The 15,818-nt window shown below is 41.4% G+C and overlaps 1 protein-coding gene across 2 annotated transcripts; it reads right to left on the bottom strand.

The window, feature by feature from the left end:
- Positions 1–8,514: 8,514 nt before the first annotated feature.
- Positions 8,515–14,236, bottom strand: LOC131231968 (F-box/LRR-repeat protein 3). 2 transcript variants are annotated; one of them, XM_058228393.1, is made up of 7 exons: positions 13,191–14,235; positions 12,981–13,106; positions 10,775–10,879; positions 10,280–10,676; positions 10,072–10,201; positions 9,691–9,985; positions 8,515–9,226 (listed from the first exon to the last, which is right to left on the bottom strand). In XM_058228393.1, exons 1-7 carry the CDS (start codon positions 13,818–13,820, stop codon positions 8,960–8,962), a joined length of 1,950 nt encoding a protein of 649 aa, XP_058084376.1. In that variant the 5' UTR covers positions 13,821–14,235; the 3' UTR covers positions 8,515–8,959. The 2 variants fall into 2 exon arrangements, with proteins under 2 accessions (XP_058084376.1, XP_058084377.1); XM_058228394.1 differs by lacking the exon at positions 10,775–10,879 and having other exon boundaries at positions 13,191–14,236.
- Between the last annotated feature and the right edge of the window lie 1,582 nt (positions 14,237–15,818).

Below are 15,818 nucleotides of genomic sequence, written 5' to 3' on the forward strand. Positions count from 1 at the left end.
ATGCCAAAAATCAGCCATATACGAAACTTAGCTGGGCCATACCATCGAAAACTATGTGAAGACATGCCTAAAACATGTAAAAGCACTTGTTGGGGCCCACCTGAGTTTTGGATGCGCCTGAAACTTGTTCTGACCCCTCATCCAAGTGGGACACAATTAATGGGCTGGATTTGTAAACAACATCTCGGTGGGCCCAATAAATAATTATGAATGTTTTAATTGGAGGTTAACCCCTCTCAACTGTTGTATGTGGTGTGGCCCACCCAAGTCATGGATTTACTTGATTTTTAAGAAGGTGGCCCACCATGGAATGGTGCACCTGACTGATGGGGTAGATGTTTGACCCACATCACGGTGGGGCCCACAGAGCTCGACCTCATAGTAATATGTGTGTGCGCGCATGTGCCCGCACTCCACCCTTTCTTTTAAATGATGAATTACACAGCTGTCTAGATTGAAATTAGAATAGCACAAACTATGGTGGGGGCGGATATTGCCCTAATTAGAGAAATGCGATTAAACCTTCACTCTAGCAAAACAATGGCACATGATATTCCTCCCAAAGTATATTGATATTTTATGTTCTTTTATATTTTTAGCTAATTGTCTATTTGGATAGTGGAAAAAGAAAAGAAAAGCAAAAAAATTTGTAATGAATTATCAAATGATGGTTTGTCAAGATTTCCGTGATCATTATTGAAACTTGGATTTCCATGGATTCGATTTTTGGGTGGTTTTATTGGGACAGCAAGTGAAATGCCACGAAGTTGTCATAATTTGCCTTGCATCTTCTGCTTGAAAATTTAAATTTGTAATGAATGATCAATAATGATTTTTTCAAGATTTCCATGAGTAATATTGAAACAGGGATTTCCACAGATTCCATTTTTGGGTGGTCTTATTTGGATAGCGAGTTAAAATGCCATTAAGCTGTCATAATTCGCCTCATATCTTGTGCTTGAAATTTGACTATAGTATTTGGGTTTTAATTCCTTTTTTGAAATCTAATGTTTCCTTTCCTATCCAAATATAGTGAAAGGTCCCATCAGGGGAAGAGTCATCCATTTTCCTTCCCACTACCCAAACATGCCCTCCCTAAGTGATGTACATGGATAAAACTCTATTTGATCCTAGATACTAATTTCATATCATGTGGGAGTACATGACCTGGATTTCACTTTTTTTTTTTCTCTCTCCAAGAGACTATGGGGAATCTTACACCCACTATACCCTAGGAGAATGATAATCCATGTGTCCATACTTTTCGAAGATGAATTAGCAATTTTTTTCTCAGAAGATGATGATTGAAGGAGAAGTAGCGAACCCACCCACTTGTTTTAGTGCTGATGGTGCATTGTGATGCAACGAGTCAATCTTGGGGCATTTGTTGTTTTTGGGTGTTCTTTGCCCTAGATTTGCAACGCCTAAATGGCATCATTTTGGATTAAATTCATATTTTGCTAATTGAAATTGCATCCTTTCTTGTGTGGGTGGACGGGACACAAACCGAAGCTGTTATGAAGTCAGCATCAGTAAAGCCCTTGGAAGGCAAAATAAAGTTTGTGAGATTTGCATGTGTATGTGGTTTTCTCACTGCCAGTTAATGTATGTTTACGTGGTTCAAAGAATATTGAGATTTGTTGGAAGGCAAGAGAAGAAAATAAGGTTGTGAGATTTTTCAAACAACCCAACAATATTCGAGATCCATATCACTAATCTGATGGGCTCCACTTGAATAGGCTATGTGGGCCTTGCTGCAACCACTATGGGGCCCATCAGATTGATGATTGGTATCACGACCCAACTCCTTTGGATTAAAAGATCATGGATTTCCTCTGCTATATTATCTTAAGAAGCTTTTCTAAGCCTACAGCATGTAGGAGGCATTCTAGACCCCCACCACATGTCTCAGCATCACAAGATATAACCGTCCCTTACGTGGGTCCCACCATATGGGCCCATAGCCTGAAAAATCTGTCTTGTTGGGTTGAGCCACAATTTTATGGTGGAGGCTTGGAAAAGCATACCCAGAGTTTGTTCATCTGTCCATTTTTTGAAATGATCTACCCCACCTTATGGACGGGTAAGATACTTCGTCTGTGTGCCATTGGAAGATGCATGCATTGTGGGCTTAAAAGCATTGTGAGATTGTCTTCCAATGATCCAAACCATTGACATGATGAGGTGGGCAGGCAACAAATAAAATTCTTGAATTGAATTATTGCAACCCTAATTTCACTTGTTGGTTAGGAAATGGACGGCCACAATAATGTTTCGAGTATTCGAAGGTTGAAACATTCAATCCAAGGTGTGCCCTATGACATAAACTTTGGATAACATCCCAATCACCAGAAGGGGGGATTTCATATAATTATCATGGTGGATAATTTTTTTTGCCGAAGATGATGATTTGAATGGATTTCATATAATTATCATGGTGGGCCTTGCAAAAATTGAGGGTGGATTTCTCTCCCAACCTCGTCTTTGATGTGGCCCACCTAAATGACGGGTTAGCCTGATTTTTCGTCCATAGGGTTACACTTGGGCTCAGGCTCGGGCTTGAAGCTAGCATAAACATTTCGGGTTAGACTATTTTAACTCATTGTAGACCCAAGAGCTTGGGCCTGTGTTGAGCAATGCGGGCCATCGGGCCATCGGGGCGATTGACATGCCCTGATGAGTAGGAGGGCACGATGGCTGCTGCGAAATCTTTTGAGCGAGCTAGGGTGGAGCGGCTGTCGGTGCGGATCTTGGTGGTAGTAGCAAATATTCAAATGAGAACTTTGAAGGCTAGATAGATTGAGCTTAGCCCGACCCTAATGTGGCCAATTAACATCCCTACTTTCAAGTGAGACTTGTGTTTCATTAGTGTAAAAAATAGTGGGACAAATATAGCCATGATTTGTATACCTCGCCTAAACAATATTATCATGATATTTGCAAAATCTGGTTAGCTGGTTCTAATTTTTGGCAATTTTATCACAAACATATATTCAAATGTCAAAATAAATATTTTCCTACCTACACTTTCTAAATATTAAAATCATTTGATAATTTATAATATTTGAGCCATTAAAAATCATGGGCTGTGTTGCCCTGTTTGTTTTGGTCCGTCATGAGTCCAGACCTTTGCCCATTTTGAACTTAGATCATTGACAACCTCATATGTTAATATGTGCATGTGCACCCTAAGTGTTACATGTGTCACCATTCATCTTTAAGCTCCCCACATCTTTACTCCCTATTTCAAGGCATTAGAAAAACTGCAACAAAAAAGCTAGTCCATGACAACATAACCTAGAAAGCTTATCCAAGACAGCAGGACCTAGACTCTATCTATGACACAATTCTACAAGCATCCAAATGTCATCCATCTTCTTCCTTCTTCTTCTTCTTCTTCTTCTTTAAATTTAAAATTAAAAAAGGAGATATGCAATGCTGTGAGTTTGGAAAGAGTGCAAGAGAAGCTAATGCAATGGAGGTGCAATGTGGATCAAAAATTGAAAAAATAAAGATTGTAGAAAAAACCCCCAACAACTCACTAGCCAGGCACTACCGATGACAACCCTCCTCTTTCACCGAGTGGAACTAAAATAAAATATTAAATCTTTAAAAAAAATAATCAGAATTTCATTATGGGTTGTTACAAGTAAGGTGACATTTGTATAGACTAATGACAACTAAAGAAAATCCTAAATAATAGAAGATTACCAAAACATCTTCACATCCCATTGCAATCACATATGGCTTCCCTAAATAAGTCATAACTCACTCAAAACAACTTTTGAATTGCATTATCTTGGGCTCCCTTAAAAGTGAACTCAATATGCTATTGAACATGACCAATTTCCTTTCATTTTGACATTGTTCGATGCCCAAAAATGTCCCAAAAATACAAAAGGCAAACTTATTAATTCAGTCATGTCTCAATCTAACCTTAAAAACTTAAGTATTTTTAATTTCTTTTGGATTCCTATGATCTTGGCACACAAATGGGAGCAATTATCTTTAACAATTGTTATTACTAAAAGAAGGTTTTGAGGGTAGTAAGTATGAACCAAATACTGCATTTTGGTGCCTTTGTTGTTTAGTCAATGCATTTCAATCTAACTGTCCATAGATCAGCTTCCTTTTAGATGGCCCCTGGTCTACTCATTACACAGGTGAGTGCTCCAAACCTCTATCCACAGAACAGTTATAAATTATAATCATTTGATTGATTAGATTTTTGGAAAAGAAGTATTATAATGCCAAGCTGACAATATGTTTGGAATTTCAGCTTGCACAAGTGGAGCCATGCTTCAATGATCCAAAACATTAAGACGGGTGCCACGTTATTATCTTCTTTGTTAATCATTGTATCCGATATGTGGACCTTTCCATCTGGGAGACTTTTATTGCATGGACTATTCAGTGTGGCCCATAACAATAGCAGTTTTGATCAGTGGACAATTTTGGCGATTCATCCCCAGCAAACTGAAACCTGGATGGTACTGTACACTTCCATCACCCAAACAATGGAATCCAGCCCATTATAGAATGGTTCAGATCAATGGTAGTGCAGAAAAATGGACACAGAGACGGCTTACACATCCATTTTTTGTCCATGTTGTTTGTATTGAAGATTATTTTCTATGGACATAGTTCCATTCTGCTGAATGGCAATGGTTGAGAAGATCAAACAGAATCAAAGTGCTTCATTGAGAGTAGGCCAATTTCAAATTTTCAAAGGCTTCAAAATCTTTACATGTTCCAGACCTCGGCACCCGCTTGCAGGTACCAATATCAGGCACATCTTAAGCAAATATTAAAGAGTTGCCAACCAACCCACTTCCGTTCACTGATATTATACACTACAAGAACTGATATCCGCATATAGACATATACCCAAACAAGAACTGCCTACAATTTTCTCATTTCGATTTCCTGTCTAAAGATGACCTTCTCCCTGACAATGGGCACATGATCTCAAGAAGATTGCGGAAGGCTCCTCCATCATATATATGTTATCCTTAACAACCACTCTTTGTTCTTCAACGATGATCTTCGGAAAAACATCCTCCATTTGCTCTCCGGAGGCTTTCCTTCGCCGTTCGTTGCATGAATACTAGCCTTCAAAGTTGCACTTCTAGCCTTTGCTTCATTTTACTTCATTTGAAAGGTGTAGTATCGATGAAAACTGCCATTAGAAAATTACAAAAGGCAAGCAGGTCACTATCAGGAACGACATGATCATCAACCCCAAGATATGCATAGTACCCACATGAGTCTGCCAGTGTAGTCCATGGTTTGATGATCTAGATTGTTGATCTGTTGAACCTCATGGTGGATCCACCATGCCAAAATATATCCAAATCACAAGATCCTACTATACTATCTTGGGCCTTTTTCCAGTGAAGAATGCAGATATTTAAATTTATTTTTCCTTTTAATTTTGAACCATCAAAAGGTTAGCATTGTCCCAAAGGGAGATCATTGTGCAGTTGTTTATCAATGGCAGGTCCCATCACATAAGCGTATGGTGGTACCAGTACCAGTGGAGCAAGCACACCTTTAAATTGCATTGCCTTCATTATCTTTTGATCATGTCTTACTAAATGTTACTCTAATTTTCCAGTTCTTAAGGGAGCAAGCTGCACTTTCTGCTACTGAAATTACGGCAGATGCAGTAAATAACTTTGTGCATGGCTGATATTGAGGATGAGAGTAAATCGGAACTGGTCTTCTCAGATTCTTCCAAAGAAAGCAATTCTATGTGGAAGAAAATACTCATGAATGTTGCAGCATTATCTACTATGAAGAGAAATAACGAAGACGTGCTGCACGTTGGAAATAGTGCTAGCATCCCAAAGGTCAATGGGAAAAAAAAACAAGAAGGTGCAGCAAATGAGTTTGAAGGTCAACGGAGAGTTATTATCTCAGGGAAATGGTATCGCAGAGGTTATTCATGCCGACTTTTCCAATTCCCCATCAGTCATCAAGCAATGCTCGGTCCATTGAGTTATATTATCGAACAGCTAGGGGCCAATCTTAAATAAAAGAAGGTGAAATGCCCCTTCTGACAGGACCTGCCTATTTGGCAGCCCTTTCGGCCCTGTCCACCTTGATGCATTTGTTGTATATCCATGCTGTCCATCTGTTTTACCAGCTCATTTTAGTGCACGGTCAAAAAATGAACCTGATCCAAATCTCATGTGGACCACACCACAGGAAACAGTGGTGATGGTGATTGAATAACCACAATTAAAAACTTCCCAGGGCCCATTGTAATGTTTATTTGCCATCCAACCTATTGATAAAGTCACAGAAACATGGATGAATGTAAAACACAAATATCAGCTTGATCCAAAACTTGTGTGGGCCACGAGAAGTTTTTAATTGCGCTCATTCAATCACCATCACCACTGTTTCCTGTGGTGTGGGCCACCGGAGATTTGGATCTGCTTCATTTTTTGGCCCATATCTTAAAATGAATTGGCGAAAAGGATGAATCGGGTGGATATGCAACACATACACATCAAGATGGGCCCACGGTCACGACCTGACCGAACCCCTCCCCCTTTTGGAACTCAATCCCATCTCTCCCAAAGAAGTTTGATGCTCTGGCACAATGTGAAGGATGATACACAGGCAATTATAAATTAGCTGAAATCTACACACGTGGTAAATAAATAATCAAATTTGGATGACCAGAAAGTTTATTATGAACCAGTAATTAGGCTTATTTGATTATCTAACTGATAGATTGGTGGACATTTATTGGACGGATCAAAATGAAAGATATCCATTTGTCTTAGCATGAGGTATAACTGCCCGAGTATATACCTCGCTTTACTAAAATTAGGATAGTTTCCACGTACGACTTGAGTTAGGTGATGAATGGGAGCCGTAAACATGGTAATTACCATGCAATTAGATTTGGACGTTAGCACCCCACCCCACCACCACGACCCCCCAAAAAAAAAACTTTTTTAAATGGCACATGGGGTGACCTATTGTAGATCCTAACCGTTCATTCAATCATATATAGGAGCACACCATGGTACAAAAATATGCCAATTGGGTGATCCTAACCTTTCAAGTGGGGCCAATTTGTTACAACCATCGGTTATTTACAAGCCATAAGTATGTGGTTGGAATCATCAAATCAATTAGAATCATAAGAAATACAAGGTGGGATTTATCTACCAGATGTTTCAGGATGATGATTGGACCCATTTTGTTTCTCCAATCAATCTTGACTATTCATTTTCATGCTATTCATCAGAAGCTTAGAATCACTTGATTGGCATGATTTTTGCACCTTGGCTTTCTCCCGTTCGTATGGTTGAATGAACGGTTTAGGTCGATTATACCTCACCCCCCGTGTGCCATTTAAAAGGTTTAGGGACATTACTAATGTACAGGTGATGGTGGGATGTCATCAAAACCCTACTTTATTTATTTATTGTACTTCTAACTTAATAACATTTAAGACCAGTTGTATGATTGGAATTTAGTTTATTGATGTTGGGCGGCACATCTTGGATGGACCATTCCCAAAATATCCTCTCAATCGGTCAATTCTGGCCTAAGAAAAACAAATGAATGAAAAACCACATCCAGTGGAGGAAAAGACAAAATATAGATTGCTAGGATCTCCAAACTTAAAAGATTTTGAAGGAATGGTCCATCATGAAGGGGGGGTCGGATCAATGGCTACGATAGACCAACCATGGTGGGCCTTACATCTACGAACTAAGTTCTCTCTTCTGAATGAATAAGGAACTCATCAGCCTCCATTTATCTTAATTTATTTATTTATTTTTAATTTTTAAAAGGCACTCTGTTGTTTTTAAAGTCTATTAACGTAATTAATTCCCAGGATCATGAAATATACATAGTAGAGACCTGTTACCATGGGTTCCTGGGTGAGTCTACCATTCCGCATGCTGCAATGCTCCCGCTACCATTGATCCAAGATGCATTAACAACATCTTTAAATCCAGACCGTACACTTGTCCGTCTCTATTGAGATCATACAATGACTGGCCAATTTGTTCAGCAATCCAAACCGTTGATGTCATTGGCCCCACAGTGGGTGGTCCACCCAAAAATAAAACATCCCAAATGGAAAAATCTCATCCTTTCAATAGGTTAATAGAAAAGAAAAGAAGACATACATAACAGTTACCCTGGGCTGTCCATAGATCACAATACCCAATAAAATGTATGGTCAAGATCATTCCTGGAAAAATAAGCCTAACCAATAATTTTGAGCCATCCATTTCTAATTTTCTAGGGGCTCATCACTGATCATTCAGAAAAATCACATTCATTGGAGAATGCTTAACCATACCATCCATGGATGGATCAGATCATCTGATCCGCATCATCTTCACATCATAGCCCATGAAACATACGTTAAACCTAACGGACAGTCTGGATCAATTGGTTGGACTATCCAAGTGTCCCAATGCAACTGGGTGCACTATAACTAATAGTGCACTGGATCATTTCTCTTACAAAATACTATGCTTAAATGCATCTCTATAAATATAACAATGCATTACAATTCCACACATCTTAAATGTTGTCCACTCACTCAATCTCTCTCTCTCTCTTTTCATAACATATGAACAGATGTGAGGAATCATACTATTAAGTGGCCCACACCTTTCTACAACATACACAGGTTTTCAATTCTAACAAGTGGGTCCTACAATTTGATAATCCAATCCATTAGTCTGTTTTGAGCTGCAGATGGAGAATTTCGAGTTACGGTACATCCAAATGGCAGCACAACTGAGCAATGGCCTTGATTTACCAAACAATGGACCCCACTTGCCAGATTTGGAAACTAATGTATATTGTGCAAATATGAGGACCATGAAACATATAATTCCTGCAACATCACAGACAACTATCTCTTTAACTCTAGAATGGTTTTTAGACTTCAATGGAAAGAAGACTCTGAAATTCATACCAAAACCAAAGGCTTGTCAATCCACCTTATCCTACAGCCCCTGGCTTGCAGGGTCTGAATCAGCTCCAGAGACAGCAAATGCTTCAGACTACCAGGCAACTTAACCTTCTTGAGCCGATCGCAACAAGCTCTCAACGCAAGCTCGAACCCCTGTGGTGAGGCTCGAGTGATGTGTACCAGTTTCACATCCATTAGGCACTCCAAGTTCCCAAGCAGCGCGTACAGACCCGCATCAGAAACCGGGCAGTAAGAGATGTTTAGCTGCATGTGAAAGACAGGACCAGTGATTAAAACTGAGAATTTTCCTCCAAGGAAAAGCAAAATAGTAAGGACACAATTGCAGATTGACGAGGAGACGGCAGCAGACGTGCAAGACCCAAGCTATAAATCAGGTGGGGCCCACTATGGACATAAGAAGCCTAAAAACATCTGGCTGCTTTGGTGAGAACGTGACCCACAACCAGATGTTTAGTATGGACTGGGTCTCTCTCCTCTTCTCTTCATGATCATCCATCTTCTCATTTGTGTGGCCCACCTGATGAGTGGACCAGCCTGATTCTTGGGCCAGGACATGTACACGCATCCTGCACACATGTGCAAGTTAGCACATGTGCAACCAATCTCCTCTTCAGTCGACCTTTGCATGAAAATGCTTCACATTTGGTCAAAACAGAAAGGCATTATTCATTCACAACAAAGCCCAAGAAGAGATAGGACTCGAGAACCTGTCTCAGGTTCCTTGCATGCTGGATTAGCACCCATAAGCCCATATCGTTAATCAAGTAGCACCGCTTCAAATCTAATTCCACCAGACTCTTGCACCCGATCGCGATCAAAGCCACCCCCAAATTTGAAATCTTTACCAAACGCCGCAATTCGAGGTCTGCAAGCTCTTCCAAGCTGCTTAGATATTTCAAACCTCTGTCAGTGATCTGAGAACAGTAACACAAGTTCAGCCGTCTCAGCTTCTTACATCCGCTTGCTAAGGCAGCTAATCCATCATCGCCAATTTCTGAACACCTGTAATATAATACATCCATGATAAGTCAACCTGCAATTGCTCTACAGCAGTTAATCCAGCGGGTGAAATCAATATGCTTGATTACCGGTACAGATCGAGTTCTTTAAGCTTTTTGCAGTTAGATCCAATGTGAATGAGTCCCTTGTCAGATATGTTTGGGCAAAGGCCTAATTTCAAGTCCACCAGTTCAGAACACTTACTCAAACACTTCAACCCTGCAAATGAGCAAGAATATATGTAAATCCGAGGAGGATGCGTGCATTTGTCTACATTTCAACTGAAATTTGAGTTACCTGTATCATTTATGCTACAGTCTGTGAGATCTACCTCCTGTAGAAAGGGACAACAAGATCCAAGCTTATCAAGGCCTTTTTCAGTGATCAGAGCACAAGACTCCAACTTGAGGCATGCAAGCTTCTTACAAGAGTTTGCTACAGCCAAAATAGCATCATCCGTGAGCAGATGGCAGCACGTGAGATCAAGGGTCCTTAGCTCCATGCAGCTAGATACAAGCTCTGTAATGCCTTCATCAGTCACACCACTGCATTTGCTTAGCCCCATTTCCACCAAACTCTTGCAGCTGAGACCGATGATCTGCAAGATCGAAGTTGAAACTCGGAATCCATCTAACCTGATTGAATTCAAGCTCTTCAGGTCCTTCAGTTTCGATAGGAAAGGCATTGAGAGCTCCTACAATATCCAATTTTGGAAGATAATTATCAGCGGCTCATCAATTTAAGATCACTTGAACACAAACAATCTGTAGATCTTAAAAAGATCCAACTCACAGGAAAACAGTTCCCAGCATTGATCTGCCGAAGACCCTCATGCCCTTTAATCACTGAATTTAATCCGCATGAACTGACATTGTCACACCTTGAGATATTGATAATCTGCAATTAATGTAGACACCCATTTTACTACAAGATAGTTAAATGAATAAGAAGCCTCTCTTTCATTATTTTTGTAGCACATATTGTTGCAGTTGGACAATCTGCAACTAATGAAAGGGATTTGATATTTGCATGAACTTTAATTACTAAAATCGCCTACTCTTTCTACTTTTGGCAATACAATAGTAGGAGGGTGAACCAATCAATAAGATTGCATGTTAATAGTGGCTCCCTAAATGAAAAGAGGTACTGTACCAGCTCATTCTGTGAATGTGTAATCTGCTCGGGTTTTTCATTTCCTACGGTACCCCATGGCCAAGTAATCCAACCCATTGATACAATGGGCCCATCTGTGGATGCCCAAAGAATCTCCCAGAATGGAAGAGCATAGCCATCAAATATTTGACCCTTTTCAGTTGTGAATGCAGACCATTGCTGTATTTTCTCTCAATTGTGATAAATGCTCATTACCATTGAATGAGTTACGATTCTTCCGTTGTACAGACTTTCAGTGCATGGACCATCCACAGTGGGGCCAATCATAACCACAGTTTCGAACACTGAACAATAGGTCCTACTTTTTCATTTTTACTTCCCTTATTTTTTATAACTACCAGCTAAGAATAAACAGTCCAACTTTCTCAAGATCAAGAAAAACATGAGATTAAGCACCAACAGATCCAACTCATTCGACTGAAAACAAAAACAAACTAGACAATATCGGGTCAAGCATTGTATAATAACTATAAGAGCTATGGTCTAGCATGAGCACTTGCTACCTTATTAGGAAGTGAATTCCTGTGGGGCCCATGGACACACCTTTGTAAATAGATACCACTGGATAGCAGGAGTCCACCGTAGATTTGTAAAAATGACCCAAAAATAACTGTGATTGAATAATCACAACTATTTTATTACAAGAATGCAAGATGCACAGCAAGAGTAAAATGGTCTTTGCATCCATTTTGCAGCCTCTTATTGAATAGGCATGATCATCATACCAGAAAAAAAAAAAAAAAAAAAAAGAAATTGGGGCCAGCCAACTCCCATCCAATGGGCCAACATGGTCATAGATGGGGCTCACTTGGGTCCCACATATAAACTCACACCAAAATAGGGTACGATGAATTCGTAATGCAAAGCCCACAATAATAACAATGATAACAACAATACTGATAATAAACTCTAATGAATACAACCTTTACACTTACATTTTGCAGGCCCATAGTTCATAGCCAGGATCTTCTGATCATGGTAATATAGGGGCCGTCCATCATGATCATAGGCGGGGCTCACTTGGGTCCCACACGTACCATTGCAGTGCACAAGGAATTCATGATGGTTCATATCTCACAATGACTATAATAACAATAATAATAACTCTAATGAATGTGCAGTTTATGCATGAGAAAAGCATCCTTTTTCATGTTTTCCTCATGGGCATTGCCTTGTTAGATGCTTCACTAGCCACTTTTGTTTTTTTATTTTAGTAACAAGTTTCCCTCCTTTCCAGAAAGCAAAAGAAAACAGGAAGCTATGCATGCCACAAATAGTAATGAGATGGGATTAGGCCATCATTTCAGAAAGCCATGTAACTCCTGATACTGATTAAATCAAAGGTGTAGCTATGATTTTCTCAACAAACCCATGAATTCTAGTCTAATTGCTATTTCTAGCATTCAAAAAATCATAACACCCCAATTCCTCAGATTGATTTTACAAACACCCTTTTCTCCAAACATTCAACATGCCATTTTTTCTCACCCAACAATGCATTTCTCACCAAGATTAAAAGAGAGAGTTCATGAGCAAGATCTGGTCCATTCATCAAGGTGGGGTCCTCCAAGAACAAAATCAGGCCCACCCCACTCATCAAGTCTACCCCAGGCCTTCACAAAATATGAAAGGTAAGTATGAAACACATAGCCAACGGTCTATACTCTGAATAATGAGTGGCCCACCCTGACCTTTGGACCAGCCCATGTTCACAGTGGGGCCCACCAGATGAACGGCTCGGATCTCGTGCATGGCCGCTTAGTTCGCATTTCCAATGATTCAGTTCAATAACAGTCCGGTAAAAATCACAGCACCAAATCATCACCTGGAGAGAAGGGCTCCCATTGCCAAGATAATCCAACCCATCATCGTCGAAGAACGAGCATCCAACCATCGATAAAGCCTCCAGCTTTGGCAGAGAAGCAATCGAACGGAGCGAATGGTTTGTCACCTGTCCAAAATCTTCTCTTTGGTATTCAGAAAATCCAATTAAATAACACGGCAAAGCGTAAAAATATCAAAATCCGAATCCAACCTTGAGGTAGGAGATATCCAGAACCTTCAAATCCCTGCATTTCTTCGAAAGGAGATCAATTCCAAGATCCGTAATCTTCAAACACCACTTCAAATTCAAGCTCCGCAGCGCGCCGCACCTGACGGCGATTTTCGCCAGCCCAACATCCGTCACGCCCAAGCACTTCACCAGCTTCAGATCCCTCAAACCCGCCGCCAATGATATCGCGGCCGCCTCGTGGTCGCCGAGCACGCAGCAGTGCGACACGTCAATCGACTCTAGGGACGGGCACGACCGTACAGCCAGCGCCAGGCCGCCGGATCTCAGGCCACTGGCCCGGGACAGGACCAGCGATCTAAGCCGCTGGGCCCGGCCGGAAGCGGAGAAGGCGAGAGATATGGACCGGTCGTCGATGCGGGGGCAGATAGAGAGATCGAGGAGCTCGAGAGATCGGTACGTGCGGAGGAGGGAAGAGAGCGAGTCGGGACGAATGACTCGGATCGATCTCCGGTGGAGCGAGTCGACTCGGTGGAAATCCTTGCAGACGAGTCTCCATGACTTCCGATCTAAGTCGCTGTCGATTCGATCGAGGATTTTCAAGAGCAGATCTTGCGTTAGAAGAGAAAGGATCGAAGGAGCTAGTTTTTTCATGAGATAGAGCTGTGTAACACTCGCCACCGAAAAACCAGCCCGTATCGCGCCGTATCGTAACGGGCGATACTTTAAAATGTCGGGTTTTAGGTAGGAACGAATAAGAAGAAGAGAAAAGGAAGGAAGAGAAGAAGGCAAGCGGTTTCACGGCTCGAGATGGGAGAAGAAGAGAAAGGGTGGGCTTGTTTCGAGAGAGATGGTTGGTTCGTTGGGTGCATCGCGATTAATGGATGTGGGATTTCCGACGGCTGTTGTTACAGGACAGTTATATGGACGGCTAAGAAGGGCATGTGAGGTAGATTATTTCCCTGGTTAAGACCCGGAAGGTAGAGCCCTGCTCGGAGAAACGCCTGCACCAGAGTCGTCCTATCTTCTTCTTGTGCTGCTGGGGTCGTCGCATGGGAAAAGACAGAGATGGAGGGCAGAGGGGCAAGGAAAGCTATGTTGGTCCACCTCAAAGCGTAATGACGAAAACACCCTCGTTGGGTACGGGAGATGATACGGTAGAGCGAGAGGAAGCGTAGTATGGGTGAGAGTCATCTCTCTGTAATCCACGTGGCTGGGTGATGTACCGAATAGGTCCACCCACGTACTGGCACCAGGCTCGATGGCTTACTTTCTAAAATTACCCACGAGACAATCTTGTCCGTTAATTTTTCTACTGTTTATCACTGTACTCTTGACCGTTAGCTGTTTTTTCTTTTTCCACCATCCGTTTAAGGGACACAGATCGGAAGGATAGGATTTTCTAATAGGAATGATTTTTGAGATATATACCATCCATGCTGTGGCTCTCAATATGGATGGTCTCGATTTGCACATCGTCACATTTTCTGTGGAGAGATGCAGTACCGTATTACGGTTCTTCTGGCTCCACTGTATCATCTGGCCGCAGTTGGAAGAGCTCGTTTTGTGTCCCTCGCGATATATAGTTCACTATCTGTCGCACACCTCTGTGGCCCACATTCTGGGTGATCTGATGATCGGATCTGTCCATGCTTTTTCATATAATATGTACAGTCTATACTAATAAATTTAGCCTGAAAGGTTGACTTTGACTGTCAATTTCTGCAGATGGATTCAAAATATCTCTCTGTGGCTTTCATTCAACTCTGAAGAATAAAAGTTTAGAATGATCAATGAAGCTTTCTTACTATATTTTTTTTTACCGTAGTAAAGATAATATGGACGGTTGGTCTATCTTAGCATGTGGGCCGGAGTGGCTGACGACGCACAGTGGATTGTATGTCGCGTGGCAAAACGCAGGTGGATTGCGTCCCCGCAAGGGTACCTTTCTGTCCTCTCATGCGTCGACGGGAATCATGTGTGCATGGGCCGCGTATTTGGACAGTGTACATGGGTTTTCAGTTCGGAGAGGTGGGGCCAACGGTTTGTTAATCCAGACCGTTGATTCCTCGTTTCCCACTGTTGATGGACTATTCCTCAATTATAGGACAATCTGAGCCTTTCGATTTACATCCCGTGATAAACAGCAGGTTTTGGATGCAGCGTAACCGTCAGCGCTATAGTAAGGATGCATCTGGTTCCCGTACACGTGGCATGATCCTCCGGTCAAAACATATAGTGGGACCCACTTTATGCGTAATAGTCCAATAATTACCAGAATAACCCGAATTAGTCCATTGGGAAACATCTAGAAAATAGAAAGTAACAAACGGTCTACGTTCGATGCAAATGTCCTTCTCCAGCTGAACCGGGTCTACAACCTGTACGGTTCGGATTCGAGATCAACGCCAAGTGTTCGGTAGGGAAGTCTTCACCGTACATTCTACATAGGACACGACTCGGACTCGGTACTGACTCCCGCAGTACCGAGATCTGGGTACTGGTCGGCTCTGTGCCCCACCATGACGTATCTGTTTTATCCACTCCGTTCATCCGTTTTATCAGTTCATTTTAGAGCTCGAGCCCAAAACTGAGGAAACAATGGTGATTGAACGGCCATTGTTAAAAACTTGGTAGGGCCCACTGTATTGT

The sequence above is a fragment of the Magnolia sinica genome, chromosome 17, assembly GCF_029962835.1.
Source record: "Magnolia sinica isolate HGM2019 chromosome 17, MsV1, whole genome shotgun sequence".
NCBI lineage: Eukaryota > Viridiplantae > Streptophyta > Magnoliopsida > Magnoliales > Magnoliaceae > Magnolia > Magnolia sinica.

Excerpts from the sequence above, each read along its gene's own strand:
- LOC131231968 (XM_058228393.1), bottom strand. The coding sequence starts at position 13,820 with ATGAAAAAACTAGCTCCTTCGATCCTTTCTCTTCTAACGCAAGATCTG. Across the intron at positions 10,677-10,774 it reads ATGCTGGGAACTGTTTTCCT|GAGCTCTCAATGCCTTTCCT; the intron begins GTGAGTTGGATC and ends TGGATATTGTAG. Across the intron at positions 9,227-9,690 it reads ATGCAAGGAACCTGAGACAG|CTAAACATCTCTTACTGCCC; the intron begins GTTCTCGAGTCC and ends TTTCACATGCAG.